Genomic DNA, 15,549 nt, shown 5'->3' with positions numbered 1-15,549 from the left:
TAGTAATGGTTATTTTATTTTCACACTGCAGCCCATTACACACCTATGTGTGACCTGCTTAGATATATACACACATACGATTATATTACCAAAATAAAAGTTTTATGAAATAATACACTTGCAATGTGTGACACACTTTAATATGTTCTATTACATCGATATATTCTAGTATATTCCATTAAAAATCATGCCCACATCTCATTAAAATATTCCAACCATCATAGTGGCAACTCACAGTTGGAAACACGCTTGAGAGGGGTCTTTAGGGCCTGGATTTATGACCATCTGGAGCACTGTAGGGAGCTATGCTCCCTCCCAGACAGTCCATGGGCACCCCAAGTAAGAGGTGTCTTCTTGCTCTGAGTTCTCAGAGAAGAAAAGCTTGAGAACTTAGAAGTCCTGGGAGTGTTCAGTATCACACATTTCTAAGTTCCTTTCCATGGAACCAAGTCTATTGAGGTCATTCAAATTATTGACTTTCTCGGGACCTCTCTTGACACCTTGGAGAGAGGGGAACTGGAAGCACAGTTACCGTAGGAAGAACTGTTGAAGAGCTCGATGTTGAAGAAGGCGTAGTCTCCACTGGTCATCCCATGCTTGTGCGCCGCCAGCATGATGCCCCGGATGGTGTCGCTGCTCGCACACATGATCACCACTGGGGAGGGAGGAACAAAGAACACGCGTGAAACGCCCTTTCCCACAGGACAGCGAGGACGCGGAAACCAGGGGAGGGGGACGTCTGACAAGGAACTGGGGACTAATATAGCCCTAAATCATCTCCCCATTCGTGACTTACTAATTACAAAGGGAGAGAAGAGTAACTTGACAGTGGAGAAAGTGAGCGGACTCCAGCATAACCAGGTGATGGGAGCCACCACCACCAACCACAGGAGCACACGCGTGAACCTACACCCGGCACCAAAAAGGTCAAAATGCGCAACATGACTCCAAGCAGGAGAGCAGCCAAAAACCCAACTGTGGAAATGTTCTAACCTAAAAAGACTTCAAGGAACAGAAAACTAAAAGTGTGATCCTGCATCTTAAAAAAATAGTAAAAAAAAAAAAGTTTTGCTATAAAGGGCATTACTGAGACAACTGGAAAAACTTGGGTAAGTCTGTGAATTAGATCGCAATATTGCATCTGTGTTAGAGCTTTTGCTTTTCATGCTTACACTGGGGTTTTGTAAGTAAATGTGTTTGTTCTTAGGAAACACACTTAAGTATTTAGGGGTAAGGGAGCATGATGGCCCTACTTACTTCTCAAATGGTTCATAAAAAGATAATTATATGTGTGTGCGTGTGTGCGTGTGTGTGTTTGAAGGTGGTAGGAAGGAAAGGAGGAGGGGAGAGATTTGGAGTGAAAGCATATGGGGCAAAATGATACAACTGGTAACAGCCAGGGTGAAGGCTGTACAGAGGTTCTTACACTTTCTTACACCTTTTCCAAAAGTATAAAATTATTTCAAAATCACTTTTTTAAAAAATACTTTAAAGATATCATCAGATTTGCCCAATATAAGCCAGTGAAGAGTATCAACAGCTTTTTGTACTACACAGCATGGTAAATACATTTTCCAGAAAAAAGCAAACTAAATGGCTTTAGGGAGAACAGTCATTAGGCAAATCAGAGGATGCGGTGAGTGGTGTAAGCTTTCTGCTGTCTGAATGTTGAAACATTTCTCTCGAGCTGTCTCAACGTATATAGGAAATAGTTAACAAGACTCCAGGTCCCTCCTCATGTTCTCTCCGTTTATACCCACACTGTCAGATTTGAGAAGCTTTAAGCAGCTCCAGAACCTTGTAGCCTGCCACGTAAGAACTACACCCGGCTGGCTTGAAGCGGGTGCCTGGCCGTTGTCCAGTTAATTCGACCACTGTCGATGGCCCCTGGTCCCCATGATACAGACCACTGTGTTTCGCTGCATACACAGGAAAGAGGACCCAGAGAGGCCTGGGGGGCTGTCCCCCATGTTATCACCACACATGCCAGCCCTCCGCGATGTGTCTGTTCTTTGTAAAAGCATGGGTGCTGAAAGACGTCAGACAAACTCCAGGCTGTGCCAAAGCTGCCTCGGCAACCTGCACGAAAGGTGAGGCGCCTGCTGATATTTCGTTTATTACACATGTTAATTCCGAGTGTTAGATCATGACTCTGACATTTCTTACTACAGAAGGGCTCGCTGTGCTGGCTCACGCTCTGGAGAACAAGTTTTAACAATACGAAATTTCGAAAGGACTATAACTGTGGGAGTAGGCGTTATTTGTGCCTAAAAATATTGTTATATATTTGGGATAAGTAGTCAAATTCCAAGATCCCTCAGCAAGGGAGCTTTGAAAAAAATTCTTCATCGTTCATTATGACCTAGACCCTTATTTTAGCTCTGATTCAATTCTAGTCCCTGAAATCATAAAAAAGAGCCACGGTGTCCCACAAAGCGGCCAGTAAGGAAAAGGCTGAGGCTGGACAAGTTTGAAGAGTACAGATTCCAAGAGTGGCCATCTACAGAAGGATCCCGGACCTCTAGCTACTGTCCGCCAGCAGCCCCCATCATTTTGTGATCCTCAACTATGTCATCGACTGATCATAGTCTGGAGTCTGACCCCAGACCCCCAGATATAGAACCTGATGCTGTCGGCACATAAAGAGCAGAGGCATTGCTTGGAGGCAGAATCCCCATCATCTAACTCCGATGTTTTTAGATACTCTCAAATGCAGATTACTTCATTTCAATGAGGACCACAATCACAAACACATTTGCGTCAACACCTCCCTGGGCATGCCAAATGAGAAGCCAAATTGTAAGCAGGAGGCTGTTAGTGAGGACGGAATCCGAACCAGGAGGTCAGCTGGAGGATTCAGGCATCCGAAGGCGTCAGGCCTTGGTAAGCCTAAGCACCCGTGGGAGTGCTATACAGAGCGCAGGCCCTAACAGGCTGCGTCCTCAGGCCGGAGCATAAGCTTCGCTAAGCCCTGGTTGGGCTCCGCCCAATGCTGCCCCCTGTCACTTCTTTGTCTATTTTTACAGCTCTGGCCCATCTCCTTCTCCCCATTCCCATGCCCACGAGACCAAACCCTCTGACACACACACCCTTTCTTTAAATGTCAGTGCCTGCTGGACTGAGCACGAGTGGCGCGGAGCCGCAGCGTGTGTCTCTGAGCAGGCTTGATTGTCTTAGATCTCATCCATTTTGTGCTGGCCATGCAGTTAAACCCTCTTTTGTGAGAACTAATGTCCAAGTTCACGGGTAGGATATTGTTCTTCTTGCATAAAGAAGCCCATAGTGCACATTCTCATCGGGTTAAAGCTGGAGCAAGCACTTTCAGACACTGGCAAAGCAAAGAGAACGCAGAATCCTTCTAGATTTGGAGGGTGTTCCCTAATCTCTTATGGCTGTTTCATTCATGCCTAATTCAACAGCAGCTATTTTTAGCAACTTGCCTTTATACAATCTGTCAGAAGGTTTAAAATAGTTTTCACTAAAATAGCTTTCTCCTCCTACTCATGTTTCATCAGTTTATATAATAACTAATTAAATTACACACTTATTATAATAAGTACAACTGGTATAAGCGGATTTGGCGACAACTCTTGGAGAGTCAATGGACAAGTGTGAGAAGCGTGTGGCCATAATCAGGAAAAGTATACACCAACAGTCAATAAAGTGTATGGAGCAAAAGAGAGCTGCAGCTAACCCTGCAGGCTGCTTAAAGGAAGGTCAATGAAGACAATTTGTGCTGTATTTAGTATAGTTAAATATATAAATACTCATTTTTTGGTCAAATTGTTAAACTTGTAAAAGGAGGGATGCTGGTGTAATTCTAAGTTTCTAGATGGACTGTTCATCATTCTGCTCTATTTCTCTCTTTGCCAAAGACCTGTGATGTCCCATGGCATCCTCCACTGTCTGACTCCCAGTGTCTTCTGGAAGAGACTTTGCAATCACTCTAGAAATGGCAGACAGAAGTGCTAAGGGGTGGCTACAGAAGCCAATTCAGAGAACCAGAAACAGTCCAGGTGGCATACCTGACTTAGGGGGGATATCTTTTCCCCAATCTCACATTTCCATCTGGAGTAACCTCTAAGAGAGTGAGACTCCTCATCCCTCAATGTACCTTCATTCATCCCTCTCCCCCCACCAAAGGAAAAGGAGTAAATTGTTTTATTGTTGAGGTGAGTCTGAAAACAAAAATGGCGCACTGGACCCCAAAAAAGGCATGCTGGATCCTTTCCTTCTTCCTCTTTTGGGTGCATGTCTGCTTGCAGAGGGCACATATTAAGGGAGACGTAAACAGTAAGTAGACCCTTTTGGCAACAAATCTAAATCCATCTTTCCCAATAGGTTTTATCAATAATAAAAACATATTTTCTGGGCACCTGGGTGGCTCAGTCGGTTGAGTGTCTGCCTTCTGCTTAGGCTCAGGCCATGATCTTGAGGTCCTGGGATTGAACCCCACATTGGGCTCCCTACTCAGCAGGGAGTCTGCTTCTCCCTCTCACTCTGCTCCTCCCCCCTGCTCGTGCTTGCTCTCGCTCTCTCTCAAATAAATAAATAAAATCTTTTTAAAAAAATATTTTCACATTCTCCATCTGACTCTTGCATCCATTTTCCATTTAATTTGAAGCTTAAAAAAGAAAAGAGATGTTACTTTATGGAAGCAAAGCAATATATGCCATGTGCCACAGATTGAAAATATGATATAGCAGAAATTAGAAAACAAAACTTAATAGAAATTTGGGGAGCAGTCAAAGAAATATCTAAATCAGAGGAATTTCTTTTTAAAAGACAGATAGTAAATAGGAAAAAGAGGTAAGAAAAGTAGAGTTTCAATCCAGGAAGTCTAACATCCAAATAATACAAATTCTAGAAAGACAGAGAAAATAAAGGGGATAAAGGAAATAATTTAAGAAATTTTTTCAGGGGGCGCCCGGGTGGCTCAGTCATTAAGCGTCTGCCTTCGGCTCAGGGCATGATCCCAGAGTTCTGGGATCAAGCCCCGCATCAGGCTCCTCCACTGGGAGCCTGCTTCTTCCTCTCCACTCCCCCTGCTTGTGTTCCCTCTCTCGCTGGCTGTCCCTCTCTCTGTCAAATAAATAAATAAAATCTTTAAAAATTTTAAAAAAATTTTTTCAGAACTAAAAGACATGAGTCTCTGTACTGAAGAGGTGTACCCTCCAATCCCCTGACGTGCCTAAGGCAAGATACTGGCGTGAAAGTATATCATAATAAAATGTTAAAACACTGAGAGCAAAGAGAAAATCCTAAAAATTTTCAGGAAAAAAAATAACAGATAACAAACAATAGGTCAAGAATCCAAGTTGATTCAAGCTTCCCAGTAGTAACATTGGAATTTATAAGACAAGCCTTCAAGTCTTGAGGGAAAATGATTTCCAACCTAGAATTCCATAATAATGTATAAGGGCAGAATGAAGACATTTTCGGTCATGAAAGGTAGCAAGCTACAGCTCTCATCTGTCCTTTCTGAGAAAGCTCCTGGAGGAAGTGCTCCACCAAAACAAGAACATAAACCAAGAAAGAGGAAGACCTAGGGCTCTAGTCAGACAGAGAGAGAGAGAGAGAGGAGAGAGAGGCAATGGGAGCTGCAGGGGGTTGTTAAAGAAAGGGTCCAGAGTGACAACTGTGCAACCTGCCTTAGAAAATAACCAAACTGGAGCATCTGAGGGGCTTGCAATAGAGTCGATGGATAGTTTAGTTGTAAGTCCATAGGAAACTAAGCAAACAAGTAAAACAGACTTTTTTTTAACCCAAGGAAAACTAGAGCAAAGCAGGAAATGTCATTGTAATAGCCGATATGGTCCAACTACAAATAGCGTTTAGAAGGCAATAATTATATAGATACTGAAAGCTGAGCTAACCAAAAATTTTTACACAACCTTTCTGAAAGGTCTGCAAGGAGAATTCGAGCATGTGGTTAATACGCAGGAGAAAGAACTAAATTATCATCTGCCACTGGGACGGTAGGGGAGAAACCCTCAAACTGAAATAATCAAAGTCACATGTTATTTAGAGGTATGAAGTCAAACACCTACAGAAATTGCTGCAAGAATCGAAAGTACTTTCCTCTGGCAAGTGAGACATGGGAAGTAGGAGGCAGTAAACTCTTGTTCCTAATAAGGCTCATGTAATCTTCTGACTTTTTAATCTATGTAACTGTATAACTAACTCCCAAAAGATTAATATCTTTTTTTAAAAAAAAGACTTCTTTCTGGCCATTTCTACACTACACAACAATGGGTTTCAGTTGCAAAATAGAGATTGCACTTTTATTTTTGTTGTTCACAAAGGTCCATCCACTCCAAAGACTTTCAGAGTTTCTATACTGCAGCTTACAATGCTTCTTTTTTCCCCTGCTGTGTGTTATTCTACACTTATCATGTGTTATTTGCTTAAAAAGTCTGCTGATCAACCACTTGGTCATTTACCCCAGCCTAATTCTAAAAATAAGTGACTCTTGTACTGATTAAATACTGTTGTCTCTATAGTTGTTAGCAGGCCCACATCAATGACATATTAATAACTAAAAGGATAAAACTACAGTTCTTCATACAAAAATGTGTGTGTACACAACTTCCAGTTCTGTGTCTCCTAAGATCCATAGACAAAACAACTGCTAGCTTCTATTGCTTTAAAAAAATTGTTATTTTTAAACTTGCCTTTTTATTTTATTTTTTTTTAAGATTTTATTTATTTATTTGACAGAGAGAGAGACAGAGAGACAGCCAGCAAGAGAGGGAACACAAGCAGGGGGAGTGGGAGAGGAAGAAGCAGGCTCCCAGTGGAGCAGGAAGCCCAATGCAGGGCTCCATCCTAGGACTCCGGGGCCAAAGGCAGATTCTTAACGACTGAGCCACCCAGGCGCCCCTAAACTTGCCTTTTTTTAAATAAATGTATTGATGACTATAGAATACTGAGGGCAGTTGTGGACTGTAGAAGTGGATAAGGTTTAAGTAAAGATCTTTTTTTTTTTTTTTTTTTTTACTGATATAGACTCAGGTGTGTGTATTTCAGTGATCCTCTATGCTGGCTAAAGACAAAAGATGGGGAAAATTTTTTTTTAATTATTGACATCAATGGTAAATCCCTAAAAGGAATGATCAATGTCCCCTCAGTTCTTCATTTTACAGCACAGCACATAACCAAGTGAAATTTTAGTCATATTATTATTTGAGATGGTGGCATTATCAGTTTTTACACATAAAGAAATTCAAACATTTGTAATATGATTTTAAAGATGAAATTGGGGCGCCTGGGTGGCTCAGCCCGTTAAGCAGCTGCCTTTTGGCTCAGGTCATGATCCCAGGGTCCTGGGATCAAGCCCCACACCGGGCTCCCTGCTCAGTGGGGAGCCTGCTTCTTCCTCTCCCTCTTCCTGCTGCTCCCCCTGCTTATGCTCTCTCTGTGTCAAATAAATAAAAATCTTAAAAATAAAAAAGATGAAATTAAGTTCAGAAAAGTCTTTAAAATATCATTTCCAAAAGACGGTAGGGGAGAGGGGACAGACATTCTCTGGTTCTATGATGTTTCATATGGAGTTTTAAAGGACAAAAATGTGGTCAGTTATGTTTTTAATACTTGAGTGAGTACAAATCCAAACTCCATATCAGCGTGAAGAGGCCTGATTCTCCTCTGACCTCACTGCTTCAGGAGGAGGAAATTCTACCTCGGAGAAGGTGAAAACCTTGCCTGGCCACACAGCAGCGGAGTGGAGACTCCGAAGCCAGAGCGTCTGTCCCTCCTGCCAGGGTTCCTTCCCCAAGGCATGGCCTCACCTCGGTAAGGGTGATTATCATGATATATATATAACAAGAATAACCATAATCAAACCTCCCGTTTACTGAGCATTCGGTTTGTGCCTGGCGCTGTTTCAGTACATTCGACTTGTTAGCTCACTCAACTGTCCCAGCATCCCCAGGATGGGCTGTCCCATCTGCCGCCACTTTAGCTAAGGAGCCTGAGGTATGAGGGTTAGGAGCAGCCCAACCTCTTTTCCAGGGCAGGTGCTCCGGAAGTCCAACTCCACGGAACCCTGAACTGAAGCCCCACTTAACACTTCAACCACTTATGGCAAAGTGAGGGTGATTAGTACAAGATCCCCAGAGAGAGCTTTGGGATCAAGCAACTTTCTCACCGGAGGGTAGGAAACAGGGGTGGGGGAGAAGACTTAGGAGAGAAACTGTTTTGCTTTATATTTATTAATATTTATCCTTCTGCCAAGTCACTGTTGGAAATAAACTTTAGAGTAAGAATGGTAGCCTCATCACCTGTAAAACACAGGTTCAGCCCAGCAGACTTTCACCACCAAACTCAACAGAGAGAGAGAGAGAGAGAGAGAGAGAGAGAGAGGAGGAGGAGAAGGAGGAGGAGAAGCAAAAAGACCTGGGAACAGCTATGAGGTTGCCGGGCACCAGACTGTTAGTCCAAGAGCTCTGAAGCCCCCAGGCCTAGAGGGCACTGGCGCCTCCCTACCCCTTGCCTCAGCCACACCACTGTGAACCTGAGGGGACCTGTGGCCACGATCTGCCCTCCTCGGGGCCTGCTACTCCCCTAGGCCATGGATCCCAGGCCACGTGTGCATGGGTCACCGCCAGCATTTAGACCTTCAGGGCTGTGGCAGCGTAGACGCAGTTGGCAGCCCGCGGCTCGCGCCCGCAGGATAACACACCCCTATCCCCAGCCCTTCCTGCCCTGAAAACCAGGCGCTGGAAATGCCAGCCCCTCGAAAGCCGAGAGCTGAAGAATCAGGTCCCGAGGACACAGGTCAACCTGAGGTCTACGTGGCTCTGCAGTAACCTGGGGACTGGGTGAGGGGAAAGAAGCAGATGCAGGCTTCTCCGCCGGACGTGGCGAGTCCGCAGCGGTTGGACACAAGTGCCCTTTTTCATAATCAGCAAAACCGGCGCCTCGCCTGCTTGTCTGGCAGGGATTCCGCGCAGACAGCCTGGAGTTCGAACGCTCAAAATTTGGCCATGCATCCCCACTGTCAACACCTCCCGCCTCTTTTCTCTAAAGAGTGCGTTCATTCCTGGTCCGAGTGGCCAGACTGGACAAGGGGGCCGCCACGGTGCCATCCTCCAGGGAGCTTCTGCCCACTCTCACCTGTTCCTGAGGCTTCTAACTTCAGGTTGCGCTGTGTCCCACGGCCACAGAGCCGAGGCCCCTGGCCGTGCCAAGTCGTGGACTAGCCCTGTGTCTGGCTCAGCCCTTTTCCCCTCGGGCCTCCCTGCGTGGGGTCGTGGGGAGCTTTGCCGGGACTGCACCACTGACAATCCAGGAGCTTGAGCGCCAAGGGGGGGAGCCGACGTGGGTTCTCAGAGCACTGTGCACCCCAAACCTGACACCAGAAAAGAGGGCATCGCACTATGCTGGGAACTCAGGCCACCTTCACGCAGCCTACACTGCAGTAAAATGGGCCGCACTGAGGTCTTCTGTGATTAGGTATTCGCGAACACTTGCTTCTCCTCCCGCTCCCTGTTCCCTGTAGCCGTAGCCGCCATCCTCAGGCTTGAGTTTTGTCGGGTTTGGTAGTTATTCAAATTCCCACAGATCCGGGGAGAAAACTTGGGGCTCACGTGCAAAGGCTGTAAGCGCCCGCTTCCCCAGCGCGCGCTCTCGCAAAGCCTCGCTCGGGGCGCTTTAGAGACCTCGGTGCCGAACGCGCGGGGTTGGGGGGGGACGGGAAGTGAGTGTCGCCTGAGTCCAGACACAGCGAAACATTTTTGGTGGAAACCACAGAAGCTCCTTTATAAGGGCTACGGAAGGAATGAGAAGGGCGAAACAATGACCCTTTAAAGGAAAGCTGGGAAGTGGAAGGAGCAGCCAGGGAAATCGGCAGAACCAAGCTAGCCAAGTAGGCGCTAGCCAGTTGTGGAGCAAATGCATATGCTTCCGCACTAGGAGGGGGCGCACGCTGGTAAGGGACTGGGTAACAAGTTCTCTCGGCCTCGGGACGCTTTCGGCAGGGCACGGAGATTGCGCCCCCAATCACCAGCCTAGCGCTGACGAAGGGAGAGGGAGGAAGAAAAACCCAAGCGATTTGAAAGCACCTGTCGGACCTGGGCACTCAGGAGCTGCTGGCCCAGACGCCCCTCCCCCAGGCTCCACCACCTCCCTCGGACCTCTGCATTCACCCCGCGACTGCGAAGGGCGATGGTCAAAGGTTGTCGCAACCGAACAGTGCGCACCCGGGCGAATCCCCGCGTGCGCGTCCTCCCCGGGTCCTCGGTGCAGCAGGGGTAGTGGGGTCCGCAGAGGAGCGGACGGGTGTGTAGGGAGAGCCGCCGAGAGCGGCTGGGTTAGGGCGGGACGCCCGGGGCGCACTGCTGCTCACCTCGCTCACTGGCCTGGATGTAGCGCACTATGTCGTCCAGGTCCAAGTCTTTGGTCTCATCGAAATTGTAGGCGGACGTGTGCAAGCCCTCCTCCTGGAAGACTTCGTGGACCCCTTCGAGGGTGAAGTAGCAGTTCCGCTCCAGCTTGTCATCGCTGTAGACCAGTGCAGCGCGGCTCCAGTGGTGGTGGCGGAACAGAGCAAGCATCATCTCACCCATCTTAGCGTATGCGGGTGCCACGCGCGTGAGGTGCGAGTACTCCGTGTCCTTGTGCTGGAAGCCAGCGGCCAGTGCCCCTGCCGACAGCATGGGCAGGTCCCAGTGCGACGCAAGCCGGGCCACGGGCGCTGCTGCGTACTCGCACACCGGCCCCAGGATGAGATCGGGCTTGGCGCCGCGTGCCGCCGCCACGCGGTCCACCAGGCTGAAAAGTGCGCGGTTGCCGCAGTCCGAGTCTTCGTAGGTCACCTGGAAGCGAGTGCCGGGTGGCAGAAGCCGCCGCTCAGTCCCGTTGCCCTCCACGCTGCGCAGCGCGTATTCGATGGCCGGCCGCACCCGGGCCAGGGAGAACAGGTACGAGTCGTCTTGGGGCAACAGCACCAGCACCTCGATCTTCTGCGGCTGCAGCGCCTCTCTCTCCCGGCGCCCTCCGCCGAGGCTGGGGCCCCCGCCGCCACCACCACTGGTGCTGCCGACCAGCAACACCCAGACAAGCAAGACGCACGCAGAGAAAGTGAGCACCAGCGTGGACGGCATCGTGCCGCAGGAAAGAGCCTGCCCTCGCTGCCGACTCGCCCTCTGCCCCCCACCCACCCTTCCTCTTTCTTCCCCAATGTTCTCTCCGAGGTCCCTGCGCCCCCTTGGGCGCTCTAAGAAAATAGAATACCCCCTTCGCCAAAAGACAGGAAGAATTCTTCTTTGCAGTGTCACTCGTTTAAAAAAGAGAGAGAGAGAGAGAGAGAAAAGGAAGAAAAAGTTCACCGCGTGTAAACCTGTACGCCTGTAATATATTTATATATATATATATACTTATAAATATATATATATATATATATATATTCGCCCTCCCTTTATATATACTATTTTGCTTAGAGGTGGCTTCTTATTTGGGCGTTGCTGAGATTGCTTTTGAAAGCGTATTTGTAAAAGAAAAAAAAGTTAGACTTGTCCAAGTGCTTGTAATTGACGGTGCATCTCCCCCGCGTTTGATCTCATTGATTCGCGCCGGTTCCTGGATCCATAGCCCGCGTTTAAATAGCGTGGCAGCGGCGGAGCGTGTTACCACACAAGGCGCTCCGAGACTGGGCTTGTATTTCCAGCGGGTGGGGTGGGTGGGGGTGGGGAGTGGTGGGGGCTGGGCTGGGCTGGGGGAGCCTCTCATTAACATTCTTACATCAGGGCTCCTCCCCACACCCCTACCTTCCCACTCCTCCCTGGTCCCTAACCCCAACAACTCCCAGCCAGCCCCCTGCCTTGTCCTTAAAACCGCAGTCGCCCACGTCCGCACCGGCGGGAGTCCCCACCACACCGCACTGCTTCGGGGGTCCCCCGCCTTACCCTGGCCCCGCACGCGGCAGCACTTTCTCCAGCTCCGGGCTTTAACAGGGAAATGTGTTTGAAAGTAAAGAAACGAGCGCAAGCACACACACTGTGCAAAAAACAACAGGATTAGAGGAAGAGGGTGGTCCTAGAAATTTGTAGTTTCCTTGCAAAAATCCGTAAATCCCGCTCACTCTCACCTCTTTCTCACTCCAGCCAAATTCCCTCCTGACGCGCCAACTCGGGGCGGGCACCCGACCTTCCCGGTCCTCTGGCGCAAGGTCAGGGAACAGGGACCAAGGTCTCGGTGCAGACGGCTCGGTCGCGGACCTAGAACTCCCAGCTAGCCCAGGAGATACTTGCACCCCTCCCTCCCCTGCTCTCCCCTGCCACGCGCCCGCGTCCTCTCGCTGGGCCGAGCGGTTCGCGCTGGAGTCGCTGCGTTTCCAGGATTCCAATGACCCCACGTAAAGACCATCAGCCGGCGAGCTGCAAGCGGAAAAGCGAAACTTGTTGCTCCCAAAGGCGAGCGAAGAGTTCGGCTTCTGGAAGTGGCCAATAATTTGAAAAGCATCTCCGAGGCGTCCTGAAGGTTTTGTTGCCGAACCAGGTAACTAAAGAGACCTCCTTAAATCGTCACCCGAGAGCCTCCTGGGTGCAGGAGCACCCTCCGTTCCAACCGCTTCTCCTCGGGGTCGCGAGAGACACTGTGCTCGCGGTTCTGCACTGCCGAGAAATATCCTGTGTCGGAGACCTAGTCTTGCCACTGGTCACAGGCGCCAACAGCAGTGGAGACAAGGATGGAAACGGCCGTGAAGTCCGTGGCCAGAGGGGCCTCGCGGGAGTCCTCCGCGCTACAGGGCAGGTCCACATGGAATTTGACCCCCTGAACGTGACAACACACCGAGGTCATTTGCAGTGCGAACGCGCTACATTGGACTGGGGAATTCTGATACTTAAGTGCTGCAAATTAAAATAAATTGAAAATGTTTTTAAATGGTCTTTCATTAGACTGCCTGTGTCCACGAATTTCTATTAGTCTTCGACCAACGCCCTCTTTCGGCAGAAACTTGCAGCCGACTGTTATCGCCGATGCCACAGTCCCAGGGGCTGCGTTTGGTTAGTTCGCGTTGGTTATTTTTCTTTTCTCATTTCTTTTCTCTTCCTTGCTTTTCCTTTCAACACGGAGGTCCCAAAGAGCAATCGCTCTCATTTGTAACGGTGAAAAGGCAAATTGGGATTACAGGAGACGTGGCAACTTCAAGCAACAACGCTGGATGCCAGTTGACAGCAGCTCCTTAACACTTTCTGGCACCGGAAATGTAATTATGGACAACAGGTCACCCTCTGGGTCATTTAGATTTCAGATTATGCACTAGGATCCCTGAATCTTCAAGTAGGACCCTTCTACTCCTACAAGAACTCCCATTTATTTAATTAGAGCTGCTAATCAGTAGCAAAAGAGGCATCTGTATAAAATTTTAACTCCACAAAGAGGGTAATTCGCACACACTGGAAATTGAGATTTAGCACTTCACAGCAATTAAACCCTCCCTGAACTCCTGGGAAGAATGAGGCAGGGACGGAGCGAGGGAAGAAGAAAGGAAGGAAGGAAGGAAAGAAGGAAGGAAGGAAGGAAGGAAGGAAGGAAGGAAGGAAGGAAGGAAGGAAGGAAGGGAGAGAACAGGACTAAATCACGAATTCCAAGGGTCTTAATGGATTTTGAAACTGGTTGCCAGGAGACGTAAAGGAACCAAGGTTTCCTATTACTGCTTTCTGTGCCCTGTGTCTGGGGAACACCGGCCAACGGCGATATGACTCTGCACACTGTGTGGTGTGGGCTTATTAGGAGAGTCTGGGGTTTCAGTGGCACCAGGCGAGAATGCCTCTGCCCCAGTCGCACCAAGGGCCCGCCCGGGGGAGTGCCTTTACATTTGGGTATCATAGCCTCTAGGTGGCCTTTGGATCAGAGCTCTCAACTTCCAGCTTGTCACTCAAGGGCACTGACAGACCAAGCTGTGGAAAGGAAGAGCCCCCAAACTAGACAGCAGAACCAGAGAAGCCAGCTTACTGCCCTTGCTGGTGTGCAAAGCACCACTTAAATTTTTTCAGTGAGCAGAAATTAGGATTTTTTAAATTGAGGTATAATTGATATGTAACATTATTTAGTCTCAGGTGTACTACATAATGATTCCACATTTGTATATATTGGGAAATGGTCACCACAATAAGTCTAGTTGTACCTTTCATCACCATGCATAGTTGCAAAAATTTTCTCCTTGTGATGAGAACATCTAAGATCTCTTTGCAACTTTCAAATATGCAATGCAGTCTTAACTATAGTCAACATGCTATACCTTACCTCCCCACGACTTATTTGATAGAAATTAGGATTTTTAAAGAAAAATTTTAATTGAAAATATGCATATTATAGGAAGTAATAGAAGTATATGAATTTTAATGTTATGAGTTTGTTTACTTTCCATCAAATTAGATTTTTTTTCCAAGCAGCTGAAAGTCTGTGTAAATTTCTGGACTACCATGAAGTTGTCCAATCTTAGAACTGGAAAAGATCTTAGAAGTCACCACCCTGACACCCCTCACTCACTAAATGGTGAATTAAGGCCAAAGAATAAAAATGAGGTACTTAAATTCATCTTCGTCCCTGAGAGTATTTTTAAATGAGATTGAATTAGAAATAAGCATGTACCACCCATTATACCATGTAAAATTAGCTTTGGAAACAAAGCTAATTTTCATTAAGTAATAACATTCTTTGTATTAAACTTTTATTTTATATGCAGTTAAGTTTTGAAGATATACAGCACACTAAGATAATTATTAATAGAGTATAATAGAATTTTTACAGCACTATAAACATGAAGATGGATCAAGCCAAGAAAGAAGGAAAAAAGAAAACAAATAGAAATAACTCATCCCTTAGAGTCAATTTTTAAACATTGTTCTTTTCAATTCTGTAAAACAGTGACATGGAGAGGAAAAAAAACCACCCTAACCTTTTCACTTAGTACATTGTTTCTGGCAACTGTTGCTGAATGAAAACAAAAGAAAGTTACAGGGAAATGCTACAAAATAAAATAAAATTAACCAAATGAAAGGCAGTGTGAGCTCTACAGAGGATTATTACAAAAGCTAGCCGACTTTTTTATAGGATTTAGAAATGTTTTCATCCATATTCACAAACTATATTTTTTAACTTTAAGTTACTAAAATAAGGTGGCTAGTTTTCTATATTCAGTTGTTTGTTTGCTGGCTCCTTGAAATGTCCAGTGTCTATATGTTAATTCTTCTACCACCAGGAAAGACAGCATGATCCAGAGAACCTCAACATGCCATTCTCTGAAACGTGTTAGAAATGCTATCATAAGGAAGTTTTCTCCACCAATTTTAATAGTCTGTATGACCTTCTCCCTCACAACCCCAGTGGCAACCTCTCAAGAAAGAACCCTTCCAGATTTTCACAGAGAACATCTTCTCCTTCGCGCAGCCAGCCCTGAGGTCACAGTAAAGGATATCCCTGTGAAGCCTGCAGCCCACAAAGAAAATACCTTCTGGGGACAGAATTGTTGAAAACACACTTCCCCCTAGAGGCAGAAAAGATGAAAGAATATTACACAGAGTTCAGAACATTTCTGTAATT

General features: G+C 47.0%; 1 protein-coding gene across 2 annotated transcripts in view; it reads right to left on the bottom strand.

The window, feature by feature from the left end:
- NPR3 (natriuretic peptide receptor 3) overlaps positions 1–11,677 on the bottom strand; it is a 71,460-nt gene extending 59,783 nt beyond the window's left edge. For both annotated transcript variants that reach the window (XM_026506764.4, XM_026506765.4), the window contains exons 1-2: positions 10,349–11,677; positions 533–655 (exon numbers count right to left, since the gene is read on the bottom strand). In XM_026506764.4, the coding sequence (XP_026362549.1) occupies positions 533–655; positions 10,349–11,105 (880 nt within the window). In that variant the 5' untranslated portion in view covers positions 11,106–11,677. The remainder of the gene's footprint in view (positions 1–532; positions 656–10,348) is intronic.
- Between the last annotated feature and the right edge of the window lie 3,872 nt (positions 11,678–15,549).

The sequence above is a fragment of the Ursus arctos genome, unplaced genomic scaffold (genome assembly GCF_023065955.2).
Source record: "Ursus arctos isolate Adak ecotype North America unplaced genomic scaffold, UrsArc2.0 scaffold_15, whole genome shotgun sequence".
Lineage (NCBI taxonomy): Eukaryota > Metazoa > Chordata > Mammalia > Carnivora > Ursidae > Ursus > Ursus arctos.
Note: the sequence above shows the minus strand (reverse complement) of the source record. Positions and strands in the feature narration are given on the sequence as shown.